The following is a 14,462-nucleotide window of genomic DNA, read 5'->3' on the forward strand; positions in this document are numbered from 1 at the left end:
TTCTAATTTAACTTATTTGAAAAGTTTTTTTTCCAGAAGATCAAAATATTACATTTGGAGAATCAAAACTTTGACAATTTTGATGCTCTAAATATTGTACATGTCTAGACAAATCTGTGTTAAAATAACTCTGCCCATCACTATATAACATTATTATTTTAATACATTTTATGCTATGACCAAAGAAATTTGAGCAAAGTTATCAAACATATCAATACTCATACAAACTGAAAGATAGTTTAATTAAAAAGTCTTTTAATAACATGTGAAATATTAGGTACATTCCAGTAATCATCAGTCTTAGCCTCAAATGATTTAGTAAGTTTTTACTGGAACTAAGAACCTAACAAGATGGCAGAAGCAAACAGCACTATACTGACATTTGAACACTTATTTTTTCAAAATAATTTTGAGTTAATACAGATGAATAGTAAAAATGGTGTTGATAATATAACCATGGAGTTGGCTATATTGCTTCATCAGAACTCACCATATCCACAGCCTGATGAATGTAATGTGCATGAGTCACTGCACTTGATAAACTTATCAGTGAATATCGAAACACATTTTAGTACATCATGGTTCACCGATGCGCTGTTTGATGCATATTGGAATGTACCCATTCTCATTCATGTCTTATAGCAGCATGTCAAATAAAAGAGAGAAAAATTTATCTGTTAGTAATGAGTTCTTTCTTTGGATAAGTAATAATAGGATTTACATGTAATAAATAAGTCTGTACTATATAAGATTAAAAAAAAATTCATGTAAAATATCATGCTTTGATGAAAACAACATGAAATACATATTTATCTTATCATTAAAGAATGTATAAATGTCTGTTCATGTATAGATTATTCATATACAAGGTATTTGTTATTCTGTATTAAATGAAAATAATGTTTATTGTCAAACTATTTAAATTTTTATGCAATACAGGGTAATTCAGAATCATCTGATTTCAAAATTATCTACTTATTATTCTGTGTTAATTTTTAAAAATCAGAATCATTTGACTTTTTAAAAATTAACACAGAATGATTAGCACATGAATGTAAAGGACAAATGTCTAAGTTTCAGATTATGAACAATAGCTAACACCTAGTGTGTTGTTTATGAAACTCTTAAAGAAGTGAAAATGGCATCTACTTAACAGAAAGCATTTTGCATGCTGCAGTTTGCACAATATCAGTCTGTAATCACTGTTCAGCATGAATTTTGTAGAAAGAACCAAATAAATCACTGATGACTTAGAGTATTTGCAGGTGATATCAGCAGTTTGAGGAGAAATAAGTCCAGGGCAACCAGGCATACCTGCAGAGGATATTGAAAGAGTGAGAGAGACTTTAATATGCAGCCTGAAGAAACTGACCTATTGTAGTAGTTGAGAACTGGGGATTCCTTAGCCTACTGTTTGGCATGTGAAGAAAAAATTGTGTTACAAGCCATATAAATTGAAAAATTTGCAAGCATTGAAACCTAGTGGTAAGATACAATGACTGAACTTCTCCCTTTGCATGTAAGAAGCTATGGAGGCAGACAATTTTCACACTCAACTTGTTTTAAGTGATGAGGCCACTTTCCATTTAAGTGGCAAAATGAACAGTCATAGCATTCATGTATGGAGTTCTGAAAATCCTCATGCATGCATTGTACATGAATGGGACTCACCCAAATTGAACACTTTTTGTAAACTTTCCATATCAAAGATTTACAGACCATTCTTTTTTGCAAAAAAAAAGTGACTAGCATTTCATATTTGAATATGTTACAAATCTTGCTTTTTCCCCAGTTGAAGAAAGATCTTCCCAACTTAATTTTTCAAACAAGATGAGGTACCGCCCCATTGGCATACAAAGGTTTGTCATTTTCTTAATACTAAGCTACCCTGCAGTTGGATTGGTCACAGTGGATCAGATGACTTGATGTTACACAGCAACTAAAGGAAAACTTTATGACTACAGGAAGTCATATCACACATTCCGTTGGTGCACAAGAATAGTGACACAACTCAAAAAAATAGTTCTTCCAGAACATCCATTTAAAAGTTTCTTTTATTTCTGCAAGGCTTTGTCATGATCTTGGATTTATAAAATTTTCAATCTTTTTTGGAAATAAAGATTTGAAAATTTTAAAAATCCAAGATCATGACAAAGCCTTGCAGAAATAAAAGAAACTTTTAAATGGCAGTTCTGGANAAAATCCAAGATCATGACAAAGCCTTGCAGAAATAAAAGAAACTTTTAAATGGATGTTCTGGAAGACTATTTTTTTTTTAGTTGTGTCACTATTCTTGTGCACCAACGATTTGTAAAAAGACCTAAGACATTTGTCCTTTACATTCATGTGTTGTTAATTTTTAAAAATATAAAAATTTAAAATCAGATTATTCTTTCTGAATTACCCTATATATTAATGTGTTTTAAAGCATTATATAAAATATTTACTTTTTAAAATTAAATAATAAAATTATTGATTAACATGTAATAGTAATCAAAATCAATATTGAAATTGTTAATTTATTTTCATAATTTTGAATAGACTTTGCAAGTTGAATATGATAAGATTGAAGATAAATGTGAAGCAATGAATTCAAAACTTAAGCAGTTTGAACAAGACGTAACTCAGTTAACATCTGAAGTAACATCAACAAAAGAAAAACTTGGTGAAATTAAATGTGAAAATGATTCTTTGAAAAAATCTTTAGATGCAACTGTTTCTGACAAAAAGGTACATTATATCCAATTTCTTTTTACTCTTCTTTGGAATCCAATTCTAATATTATTATAGAATTGTACATTACATTACAAGTACATTATTATAATCAGATATTAATCTGATTATAATAATGTACTTAGTTTATTCACTACTATTCTAAACTAACTGCTTTTTTATTTTATTTGTTAAATACCAGTAAGTAAGGCTGCATTTGCACTGCCAACAACAACTACTTCTTCTCCTCTCTTGCCCTTATAGTCCTTGAAGGACCTTGGCCTCATCTAGGATTTTCACCCATTCCTCTCTATCTTGAGCCTTCCTTCTCCAGCAGCTCACACCCATCCTTCTCAAATCAGCCTCCACATCCTCATCCCATCTTTTTTGTGGTCTCCCTCTCAACCTTCTCCCCTCTGGTCTTTCTCTATGCACTTGATACACCTTTCTCTCTGGGTCCATTCTTTCCAAATGCCCAATCCATCGAAATCTCCCTCTTTTGATTTCTGTCACAATATCAGAATTTTCATATAAATCCTCAAGTTCCTTATTACTTCTTATTCTCCACTCTCCTCTCTCTTGCACTGGCCCATATATTCTTCTCAAAATCTTCCTCTCAAATCGTCTCAACTGTTCTTCATGTTTACTTGTCAGTATCCAAACCTTGGAGCCATACATGATTACTGGTCTTATAATAGTCTTATATATTCTGATCTTAATGCGTCTTGATATTTCTTTAGATGTTAGAATTCATCTTAAAGTATAATAGCTTCTATTTCCTGCTGTCACTCTTGCTTTTATTTCTTCATCAATTTTGTTCTTTTCTGTTAGTTGAGTTCCTAAATATTGAAATTTATTCACCTGTTCAAGTTTATGGTCCTTTATATGTAGAATTTGTCCACTTGGCCCCTGACAATCTTTTCTAATTAACTTCATATGTTTTGTTTTTTCATCATTAACTGTTAAGTCTTTATCTATTGCTACTTCATCCATTATTTTAAATGCCTCTTCGATTACCTCTTTAGATCTTCCCAATATAACTATATCTTCTGCAAATGCTAAGCACTGTAAATGTTTCTTAAAAATTGTTCCTCCTGCATCTACATCCATTTCCTCATATACTTTTCTCATTACCACTTCTAATACGAACGAGGGGACCTTACAGTCTTGAAAATTCAGTTCAGATGAGACTTCACAGGTTAGTAGTATTCCTCAAGGGTGTCCACCCAGAAGAATTCTAAAGTGCACTAGGCAGAAGATTCTGAGAAACGGGGCTCTAAAGTTTTAAGTGCAGCTCATATACTGGTCGATTTTACACTATAGCAGGACAGTGAAATGGCTGAGTCTGTAGCGAACTCACTTGCCACGTGGACGATCTAGGTTTGATCCTACCTTCGGCTAACTTTTTTTTTTTTAATTGTTTTAAAAATTATAACAACTTTTAAATAAAGTTAATAACCTAAAAATATTATCAATTAAATCATAAATAATAATCAACAGCTATACTCTACTCTTCCACATAGAAACTGGTTTCTCAAATTTACAACAAATATTTTTAACCTCTCCACAGCTTATAATAACTTAAAATTTGTAATAAATTTTTAATAACAATAGTAACTAAAGTTTTAATTTACCTTCATTAAAAATGCATTTGAAATTATTCAACTTTTTAAAAATAAAATATTATCTTTATATCGTTAATTTTAGCTGTAATAGTCATTTCATAAATAAAATAAAATTATTTATGATTTAATGGATAATATTTTTAGGTTATTAACTTTATTTAAAAGTTGTTATAATTTTTAAAACAATTAAAAAAAAAAAAGTTAGCCGAAGGTAGGATCAAACCTAGATCGTCCACGTGGCAAGTGAGTTCGCTACAGACTCAGCCATTTCACTGTCCTGCTATAGTGTAAAATCGACCAGTATATGAGCTGCACTTAAAACTTTAGAGCCCCGTTTCTCAGAATCTTCTGCCTAGTGCACTTTAGAATTCTTCTGGGTGGACACCCTTGAGGTATACTACTAACCTGTGAAGTCTCATCTGAACTGAATTTCCGAGACTGTAAGGTCCCCTTGTAAGTTAAATAAAACTGTAGAAAGTGCATCTCCCTGTCTGAGTCCTTTCTTTATTGCAAATGCTCTTGACATATATCCCTGGATATTAACTCTGCCTTCCGTCTTCTCTAAAGTTAACTTTGAAGTTATATTATAAGTTTTTGAGGTATCCCAATTCCTGGAGACTCTCCCAAACTTTTTCTCTTCTAATACTATCATAAGCTTTTTTGAAGTCGATAAAAAGTTGGTGTATCTCAATATTATACTCACAGCATTTCTCCAAAATTAACCTTATTGTGGAGATTTGATCTATAGTTGATCTGTTGTAAAGTATTATATTATTTTTCTGCCCTCTACAATGATTATCGACATGACTGTATGCCAGAAATAGCTGTTACCTAACGGGTACTTTACATGGATTCGCGTTAATGTGCCAGGCCTGGACTTTAAGCATGCACCGAATTAAATAAGGACAAAGTTAATCAAAAACAATCCAATATTTAATAAAATTTCTAGTAATAACTATATACAAAATTTAGTAAAAATCAAATAACAATTTATTCAATGAAAGTCAATAAGAATCAACCAACAAAACTCAAATCAATCTATTTTCTAACTTAAATCTATTCCCCTTTGGAACTCGACAAAAATTCAAAGGCTTAACTTATATACAATAATTCTTATGAATTAAATATCCTAATTGTCACCCCAATATATTAGGAACCTTTTTTCTCAACTCTCAAGGCTTTCTCTAATCTTCGATCCACAAATCGAATAACTTCAAAATCGCCTTGGAACTACTTTATCCTATCAGACACCTCTCTCGTCTACTGCTACGAAGCTCACCACGCTCATTGCTAACAGAAGCTCACCTCGCTTGTCTTCACTTGAGGTTCGGTCTTTATACTGTGAGGTGACGTCACAATTCTGAGTGAGATCACTCCCCTCATTTACATACTTATTGGCTAACAATAAACTTTCTGTTTGTCTGGCAGCTTACTTTCTGACAATACTCACTAACCTTTTACATTATTCTTTTTGACAATTTTTGGGATGTTTTTATTCTTTAAGGTTTAGCAAAGTCCTAAGTTATGCTTGTGGGATCTCCCCTCTCTTCTCAGTGCAGACTTACTTTTTTCCGCTCGGGAGCGCAAGTGTGCACAAGTTTTATCTACGGCACTTTTTCTCATCGGTGAGTTGGTTTCTCTTCTATTTTTAAGTTTCTAAGGTGAGGAAACCTTCGTCCTAACAAAACATAAACCCCAAACAAAAATAGAATAAAAAGCAAATATAAAAGTAAATAAAAATAATGCTCAGACTTGGTTCCTTACACTGTTATTACGAAAACCGCACTGATAATCTCCCACTATATTTTCCATGTATACTGCTACTGTAACCTCTTTGCTAATATTTTCGAAAAAATTTTATAAACTACATTCAATAAAGTAATTCCTCTGTAGTTATCACAATCTAGTTTGTCTCATTTTTTGTGTATTGGTCATATTATTCCTCTATTCCAACCTTGTGGTATCTGTTCACTTTTCCAGATTTCTTAATGAGTTTGCCTATCTCTAGTTCCAATTTCACACAACCTGATTTTTATCATTTCCAATACTATTCCATCCTCCCCAGGAGCTTTGTTGTTTTTTAGAGTTGTTATTGCCCATCTCAATTTGATTGGTCTTGGATATTCACACCCCCATTTTCACATTCTTCTCCTTCTTCCTCAGAATCTACCTCTGAGGCTTCTTTGTTTATTTTTGATTTTGTTTGACCCCTTATAGATTCTACTCCATTGTTTAATAGTACAAAATATTCAGCCCATCTATCTAGAATTTCACTTTTCTCACCAATTAATTCTCCTTCTTTCCATTTACAGAAACCAATAAGGGTTGAAACCCTTTCTTCTCTTCTCTAACCTCCATATAGAATTTTCTTATTTCATTAGTTCTTTTATTTTCCTCCATTTCTTTTAGCTTTGCATTTAGCCATTTCCTCTTTTTCTTCCTACACGATTTAGATACCAGCCTTCTCTTTTCTTTGAAGTCTTCAATGCTATTTTCAGACTTATTTCGAATCATCTTTAACCTCACATTTCTTCTTTCTTCTAATGCATCTCTACAATCCATATCAAACCAACTATTTCTCCTTCTTTTTCTACTACTTCCAAGTATTGCTGCAGTTGCAATGACACTTAATCTTATATCTTCCCACCATTTTTCAATGCTTCTTGGTCTCTGTCTCCTTTGCTTTGCCTTCACCAGGTTTTGTTCAAGCACCTGTTGCTATTTAATTTTAATTTCTTTCTGCTTTAGAGATTCGACTTCATATCTTATAGCACTTTTTGCCCTTCCACTTCTTGGTTTGATTGATATTTTTTGTCTATAGTTTGCCCTCACCAATTAGTGATCTGTACTACAATCTGCCCCTCTGTAATATCAGTAGCATGCTTTCTATCGATAAGTATATGGTCTATTTGGTTTACAATATTACCATCCGGTGAAATTCATGTACCTAAATGTATTCTTTTATGAGGAAACACTGTTGTTGCAACCACCATATTATGTCCTGAAGCTAGGTCCACTACTCGTTTACCATTGTCATTACTATTTTCATGGATGTTATTTCTTCTGATGACTCCTTGATACACTTCTTCTCTTCCTACCTTAGCATTTCAATTCCCCAGTATTAGTTTAACATAATATTTTGGTACTATCCATAGGACTTCCTCTAACTCACTATAAAATTCATCCTTGTGATGTTAAAAATCTTCCCTTTACACGTATGGTGGTTATTCTTTTATTAATGCATTGATAATTTAGAATGGAATATTGCAGCTCCTTTTTAATCATAAATCCAGTTCACAATTGGCCATTTACACAGCCACTATGAAGTATTTATCTCCCTCTAATATACCACTGTCTTTCTAATTTATTTCTTGAATAGCAGCAATTGCTATATTATATCTTTCTAGTTCTCTCTGAAGACCTTGAAATTGGCCAGTCCTAAATAAACTTCTAACATTTGAAGTACCTATTGTTAACACATATTTCATCATCCTTTTCCTGTTATTTTCCCTTTTACTTCTGTTTCTTCTATTTATAAAAATCATTTCGCTGTCTATCTCACTGTCCTTTCTGTTCCTTAAGTCATCCATTTTAGAGCCATCCAGTGAATTTCCTGTTTGTGTTGTTACAAGATGTTTTTACAAGGTAGGGGTGTAAACTCGACGCTCAACCCCCATTTCGGAGGACCAAGCCAACAACTACAGATCCTAAATGGCAATGATGGTGTCTTTTGCCATATTTGTTCCTTGACAAAGCATTAATATTATTCGTTAGTTTTCATGTTAAAGCATGTGCAATTTACATTAGGCTTTACAAGGTCTTTTTTCAAAACGAGATCAGCCATTCCTCCATATTGTTCAAAGAGAATTATGGGAAGTTCATGTTAATTGGCTGATACCATTATGACAATGAGAAATGTTGAATCTTGCTAAATTTCAAACAATAAACAACTAAGATGAAAATGCAACAAGAACAGCAAGTGTGAATATTTTACAGATAAAGACAGACAATAAAGAAATTGGTTTTGTCATTGTCATCGGCAATGTGAATGCAGCCTACAATTCCAGAAGAATTTGTGAACTTTGTATAAAGTTATTTAACTAATATCAATGAAATAATTTTTATTAAAATAAAAAGACTACTACTTTTTTAAATACTTATATTATTAACCATTTAGATTTAAAAATTATTATGGAAAGAATGAATAATTTTATATTAATTTAAAACATGTTAACTTTTTTAGCAATTAGAACAGATGAAAACAGAGCTTGAGGGAAAAGTAATTGTATTAGAATCTGTCCATGAAACGGAAACTAAGAAACATAATGAAACACAAGCCGAATTGCAAAAGAAAATACAAAAAGTAACTGAATTAGAAGATCAATTGAATATGGAAAGGTTCCAACACACTTCCACAACTCAGCAATTAGAACAAGCTCTTAAGGTTAATTTATTATTTTAAAATTTACATCACATAAAAATATTGAAACAAAGTCTATTATTACAGGAAGCTAAACAACAAAATTTGTTGAGCTTGGAAATGGCTGATTATGAGCGTTCTGTATCAGAACTTAATGCAAACCTTGAAGAAAGAAGCAAGTGTATTAATAATCTTCGATCCCAGTTAGAGAATGAAAGGGAAAAGTATAATACAGCTCTAGAAGAATTAAGTAATTATTATAAATATATTCTTTACAAACATTTTTGCAGTTACTTTTTAAGATTTATATATTTAAATAATTTTCTGTGAACTTAAATCTAAAAGTAAATGAAGATGAATTTTTTAAAATATGGATTGATTGTAGTTTCCAAAATTTTTACTGTATTAGTTTTGCTTGTTGTCAGAAAATTATTGTTTTACATGCTTCTAATTTTATCTACAGATCAGGTTCTTTTTATCTGCAACATTTTTACGTAAAAGAATTAATGAATACAGTTGACCCTCCTATAAGATCATAGATACGTTCCATTTTTTAGGAATCCGATTTCTTACGAGTCCTTCCAATCACAGCCCGACACGTGTGAATGCTGATTGAAAGGTTTTCTTCCATAAAATTAATCGATTCTAGACTAATCCAACTCAACATTTCCAAAATACGTATATTTTTTATGGGAATAATCCATATAAACTATGCTATAAACAAAAAATTGTAGTATGCACCATTCGACATCGCCATTGCTCAAGCTTGTTTTCGTCGTGGAACAGCTCAGCAAACAGCGGCCGATTTCTAATAACTTATTTTTCTGCGGAAAATTCGTTGAACTTTGGAGACATCATTAATATAAATAATTTTAATCGCCGTTGAATAAGAAATGTTTCTTTCACAAGAAATGTATAAAATTACAGTACTGTATTAGACTTACGGTACCTAATTTACATACTGACAGACGATAGTTAGCGTAAAAATCTCCGTAGCGTGGCGCCACGCTAGACGGCGGAAATTATATATTTAATTATAACAAAGTTACAATAAGTTAATATATAATTATATATACAGTACCTAATTTATATATAATTAATATATAATTATATGTACAGTACCTAATTTATATATAATTTATATAATACTGTCCAGACGATAGAAATCTCNATATATATAATTATAATAAAGTTACAATAAATTAAGTTAATATATAATTATATATACAATACCTAATTTATATATAATTAATATATAATTATATGTACAGTACCTAATTTATATATAACACTGTACAGATGATAGTAATCTCTCCGTAGCGTGGCGCCAGACGGCGGAAAATAGTTCGGCTGCCCGATGACGTTTTACGTAATTATAGGAGTTTTTTTACAGATACCGTCGCAATTTTTTTGCAGTTTTATAGGAATCGTAATTATAGGAAACAGTTTTATAGGGGGTCTACTGTATTTACAATTTTGAAATGTACTGTGAATGAAATCAAATTGTTTATACAGTACACAAATATGATTTTGAGACTTTAAAATTTCATATTCAGTGTTTCTGTAGATTCTAGTAGTAATAAAAATACTTTCCATATTAATTTTAATGATTTGAAAATAACAAGAAATAAATAGTACTATTAATTATAATTGTATTAAGGTTATCAAAAATCAGGAAAGACATGTTTATTTTTCTGGACTTTTTATTTTCATAGATTTTTTCATAAATAGATCAAGTTCAAAACAATGAAAATTTTTTAAATAAACAAGTTTTATTATTATTATTATATGGGATTTTAGAAATATGATATTACTGGTTTTTAAAATCCTGATAATTGTGATAAAAAATCAAATAAAAATTTAAATTATCTTCATATAAACTATTAATTATGAAAGATTTTAAAGGAATAAATTAATTCAATAAGTAGATTACATATAAAGTTTATTAAAAACTTCTGATCATCAGATAATCATTGTTAAGTTTTATTTTTAAGAACATGTTGAATGCCAATGGAAATCAGAAGAAAGTAGAGCCAAGAATTTAAAGGATATTTTAAATAAAACAAAGAATGAATTATCAGATATGAAAAATAGAGAACAAGAACTTAAAGATAAAATAAATTCCCAACAAAATCATTTAGAATCTATATTACAAAAAGAAGAACTTTTTAAAGTAAAAGTTTTGTATTATAATTTTGAAATATATTTTGTTATTCAATTTATTTAAGAATTTTTTTTTATACATCATAATAGGTACAAATAGCAGAAGCATCAGCTGAAAATCAAAGGTTATATCAGCTTGTTAAAGATTTAAGGTTGAACAGTAAAAAGACAACTAACTTACTTGAAACAAAAATAGAAAATCTGGAAGAACAACTTAAAATTGCAAATCTAGAAATGGTGAATGTTAAACAACAGTTTGAAAGTTATAAGGTATTTTATTTTCATAAGTAATAATTTGTTTTATAAGTAAGTGTTAAATATGCAATTATTTTTAGATTCGTGTGCATAGTGTGTTAAAACAAAAGCAAGAATATAGCCCAATTCATACAATACAAGATGAAACTAAACAAGAAATGGAAAATATAATTGAACAGTCTAGAGAAAAAATAGAAGAACTGAGGTAAAAAATCTATAATTATAATTGAAATTTATTTGAAATGTTAGATCAATAGTAATAGTTCTAATTAATTTCGCAGTGAAAAATTAAAAGTTGCATTAACAGACAATGAGATACATCAGAAAGAACATAATGATTTATTACAGCATTATGAAAATTTAATAGAAGAAGCTAAATTAAGAGAAGATTCTTGGAATCAAAAGTAATACTCTATATTTTATGCTTAATACTTTTTCAAAATAAAATATTTAATTTTAAATATACTGTATATGTATATTTAAAATATATACATATTTTTTTAGGTATAGTCAATTGAAAATGGAACATGATGCTTTATATCAGCAACAAGAATCTCTCAGTAAACAATTGCAACAGCAGAATGTAATTACTGAAACGTTTAAGGTAATTATTTATGAAATAATTGATAATCATTTGTTATTTACTTACTATAACTTTATATCTGCTGTTATTTACAATATTTGATAATGTTTTTTAATAATGAGAAATTCAAATTTTAGTATTTAATTAAACAATATATTAGTCAAATTGATTACAATACACAAATTCATTCAGATTTATAAAATTTTTATACATTAACAATCACAAATAAAGATGCAATGAGTATTCAGTTACTGTTCAGTAGTCAGCTTTTCATTTTTTCAGTTACTGACTGATTCATCAGTTTCTTTTAAATTGATCATCTTAACATTACTATGGAAAAAAACTTTTAAAAATTAAAAAATCTTATAATTATTTTACAGTATAATAATATACCAATTATCTAATAATACTGTATAATTGTCTACACATTACTAACTCAACTCAACTCTCTGCAAACTGCTTGTTGACAAAATGCACATTTCTGTGGCAATCACATCAAAATTCAAATTTTTGTTATGAAAGCCAGTTAAATGTTTAACAATTAAATATTTAAAACGAATTTTAAAAAAAGTCAATATCATATGCTTATGTTTGATCTTGGAAATATTAATAAGCAAACTTTTTACAAATATAAATGGATTTATGAATCTAAATTTTACTTTATGTTGTTTGTTTACATTTTATCTCAAAAATTACTTGAATATTTTGTTGCCATAAAACATTTGTGAATTTATCCAATTACAAGACACTCATTTTTTTATTTTTAAACACATTATTTTCAATAATTAAAAATCAAAGCTTCTTATCAAATATAATGTTTTAAATTCATTCAAGAAATCATATTTTTAACATTATATTATATTTATTATGTAGTGTACACTATAAAAATACACTTAAAAATGTTATTACTGTAAAAAAATTTTTTACAGCAAAGGCTACATGCACTTCAAGAAAAGCACGAAATTGAAATAAAATTGCTTCAACAACAATTGGAAGTTGCACACACAGAAATTAGCCATTTACAGAAAGAACATCAAAAAACTTCATCACCATCACACATGCCAGAAGAACCTGCACAATTTGATATATTTTCACAAGAAAGACAAGAAGGAGAGGTAATTTCCTGTTAACAATCTATTTTAAAAATTTTTAATAATAATGAAACTATCAAATGAACAGCCTGATTGTTTATTGGGCTATAAGGTTAAATAATTACAGTAGAGCGTCGATTATCTGAATGTCGATCAACTGAAATGTTGGTTAACCGAACACTTTCCAGTCAGACTGTGTCCTGCTGAATCAAACGTTTTTGATACTAGATTAACTTTTAAAGTATAATTTTTTGTGTTTTTATATTTTTCAATATATTTATTTTCTTTGTACAAAATAAAGAAATACAGTAGAGCGTTGATTATCTGAAAGTCAATCATCCGAAACATCAATTATCCGAAAGAATTCCAGTCGGCAAATTTAAATTTTCGCCAGTGCTGTGGCGCTTCAATCTTTGCCTATGTCTTGGGCTACTCAAATATTTTATGTTTTTCGCACTAAATTAATATCTGAAGTATAATTTTTTATTGTTTTTATATTTTTTAATATATTTATTTTGTTTGTACAAAATAAAAAATAATTTTTAATGATACAATTAGTCTTNTTATGTACAAAAAAATACATTATTAATATATTATAGTTATCTGAAAAACCGATTTTCTGAACAACCCCAGTTCCCAATTGATTCAGATATCAACGCTCTACTGTGCTAACTTAAGTAATTTGGCAGGAGGAAGGCCACCAGTCTGCCATCTCTTGTTAAATACAATAATTATAAATTATATTTCAGAATATTCTGGAAGAAAAGATAGACTCAGAGTAGGACTTGAACTCTCAATTCCTGTATACTGTGCAGATGCATTTCCAGTTATGCTACCCAAATCTCCTGATCTTATTAAATTTGTATTAAATTTAGTTATTACTACATTTAACAAGAGATGGAGGCTTGCCAAATTGCTTGGTAATTACTTATTTAGCCTTATAATCCAATAAAGAATCCAACTTTCACTTGGTATTTGAAATTAACTATTGGGTTAGTTGTATTTATTATAAATTATGAATGTAATTTTATACTATTTATTTTTAAAAGGGATCAGAATGCACTGACAGAAGAAGTTTAACACCTATAGGAGTATGTTTGTTTATTGATTAGATAATTTCTTAATAATGAAAAATATTATAGAAATAATTATTTTTCTGTTTTCAGAATTCATCTTTAAATATTATTCCAAGATCAGGTTTTATATCATTTGAACAGTTGTTACAGATGCCAGATGAACCTGATAGTGATTATCAATATCTTAATTTTTAAAAGAAATTATCATCATATTATCTTAAATTTTTAATTATCTTTTAATAATTATAGCACCAACGAGCATTTCTTCACAGCAAGATATAGAAAAACTTTCATCCAATTTAGTTGCTACACAAAAAAAATTAGAACATGTGACTGAGGTAAATTAGTTAATTTAATTTTAACATACTTACAAATAAATCTTTAAAAATTTTTCTTTAATTTCAGATATTAAATGAAAGTGAAGCTAATAATCTGAGAATGACTGAACAAGTCAGAGTATTAAAAGAAGAAATAAGAAGATTAGAAAGAAATAAGGAAAGAGAGGATCATGCTGAAAATCTTGAATATTTAAAAAAT

At 29.3% G+C, this 14,462-nt stretch overlaps 2 protein-coding genes and 1 pseudogene across 2 annotated transcripts; 2 read left to right on the top strand and 1 right to left on the bottom strand.

Moving 5' to 3' along the window:
• Positions 1–1,138: 1,138 nt before the first annotated feature.
• LOC111616445 lies at positions 1,139–1,939 on the top strand (annotated as a pseudogene).
• Positions 1,940–2,535: 596 nt separating this feature from the next.
• On the top strand, positions 2,536–14,456 carry LOC111616446 (GRIP and coiled-coil domain-containing protein 2-like; the record flags this gene model as incomplete). The annotated part of the gene is made up of 13 exons (XM_023357854.1): positions 2,536–2,730; positions 8,581–8,781; positions 8,845–9,007; positions 10,752–10,930; positions 11,011–11,190; positions 11,256–11,380; positions 11,457–11,579; positions 11,680–11,779; positions 12,688–12,873; positions 13,899–13,940; positions 14,016–14,094; positions 14,175–14,263; positions 14,331–14,456. Coding segments are annotated over exons 1-13 (1,737 nt in total), but the record flags the coding sequence as incomplete, so codon positions are not given.
• On the bottom strand, positions 2,741–3,760 carry LOC111616447. Its single transcript, XM_023357855.1, has one exon. The coding sequence runs from the start codon at positions 3,388–3,390 to the stop codon at positions 2,971–2,973; it is 420 nt and encodes a 139-aa protein (XP_023213623.1). The 5' UTR covers positions 3,391–3,760; the 3' UTR covers positions 2,741–2,970.
• Positions 14,457–14,462: the final 6 nt, after the last annotated feature.

This window comes from Centruroides sculpturatus, unplaced genomic scaffold (genome assembly GCF_000671375.1).
Source record: "Centruroides sculpturatus isolate CEXI.00-Female unplaced genomic scaffold, Cexi_2.0 scaffold3030, whole genome shotgun sequence".
Classification (NCBI taxonomy): Eukaryota; Metazoa; Arthropoda; class Arachnida; order Scorpiones; family Buthidae; genus Centruroides; species Centruroides sculpturatus.

What these genes read in the sequence shown, in the direction of transcription:
- LOC111616447 (XM_023357855.1), bottom strand. Translation starts at nt 3,390, where the DNA reads ATGTATGGCTCCAAGGTTTGGATACTGACAAGTAAACATGAAGAACAG.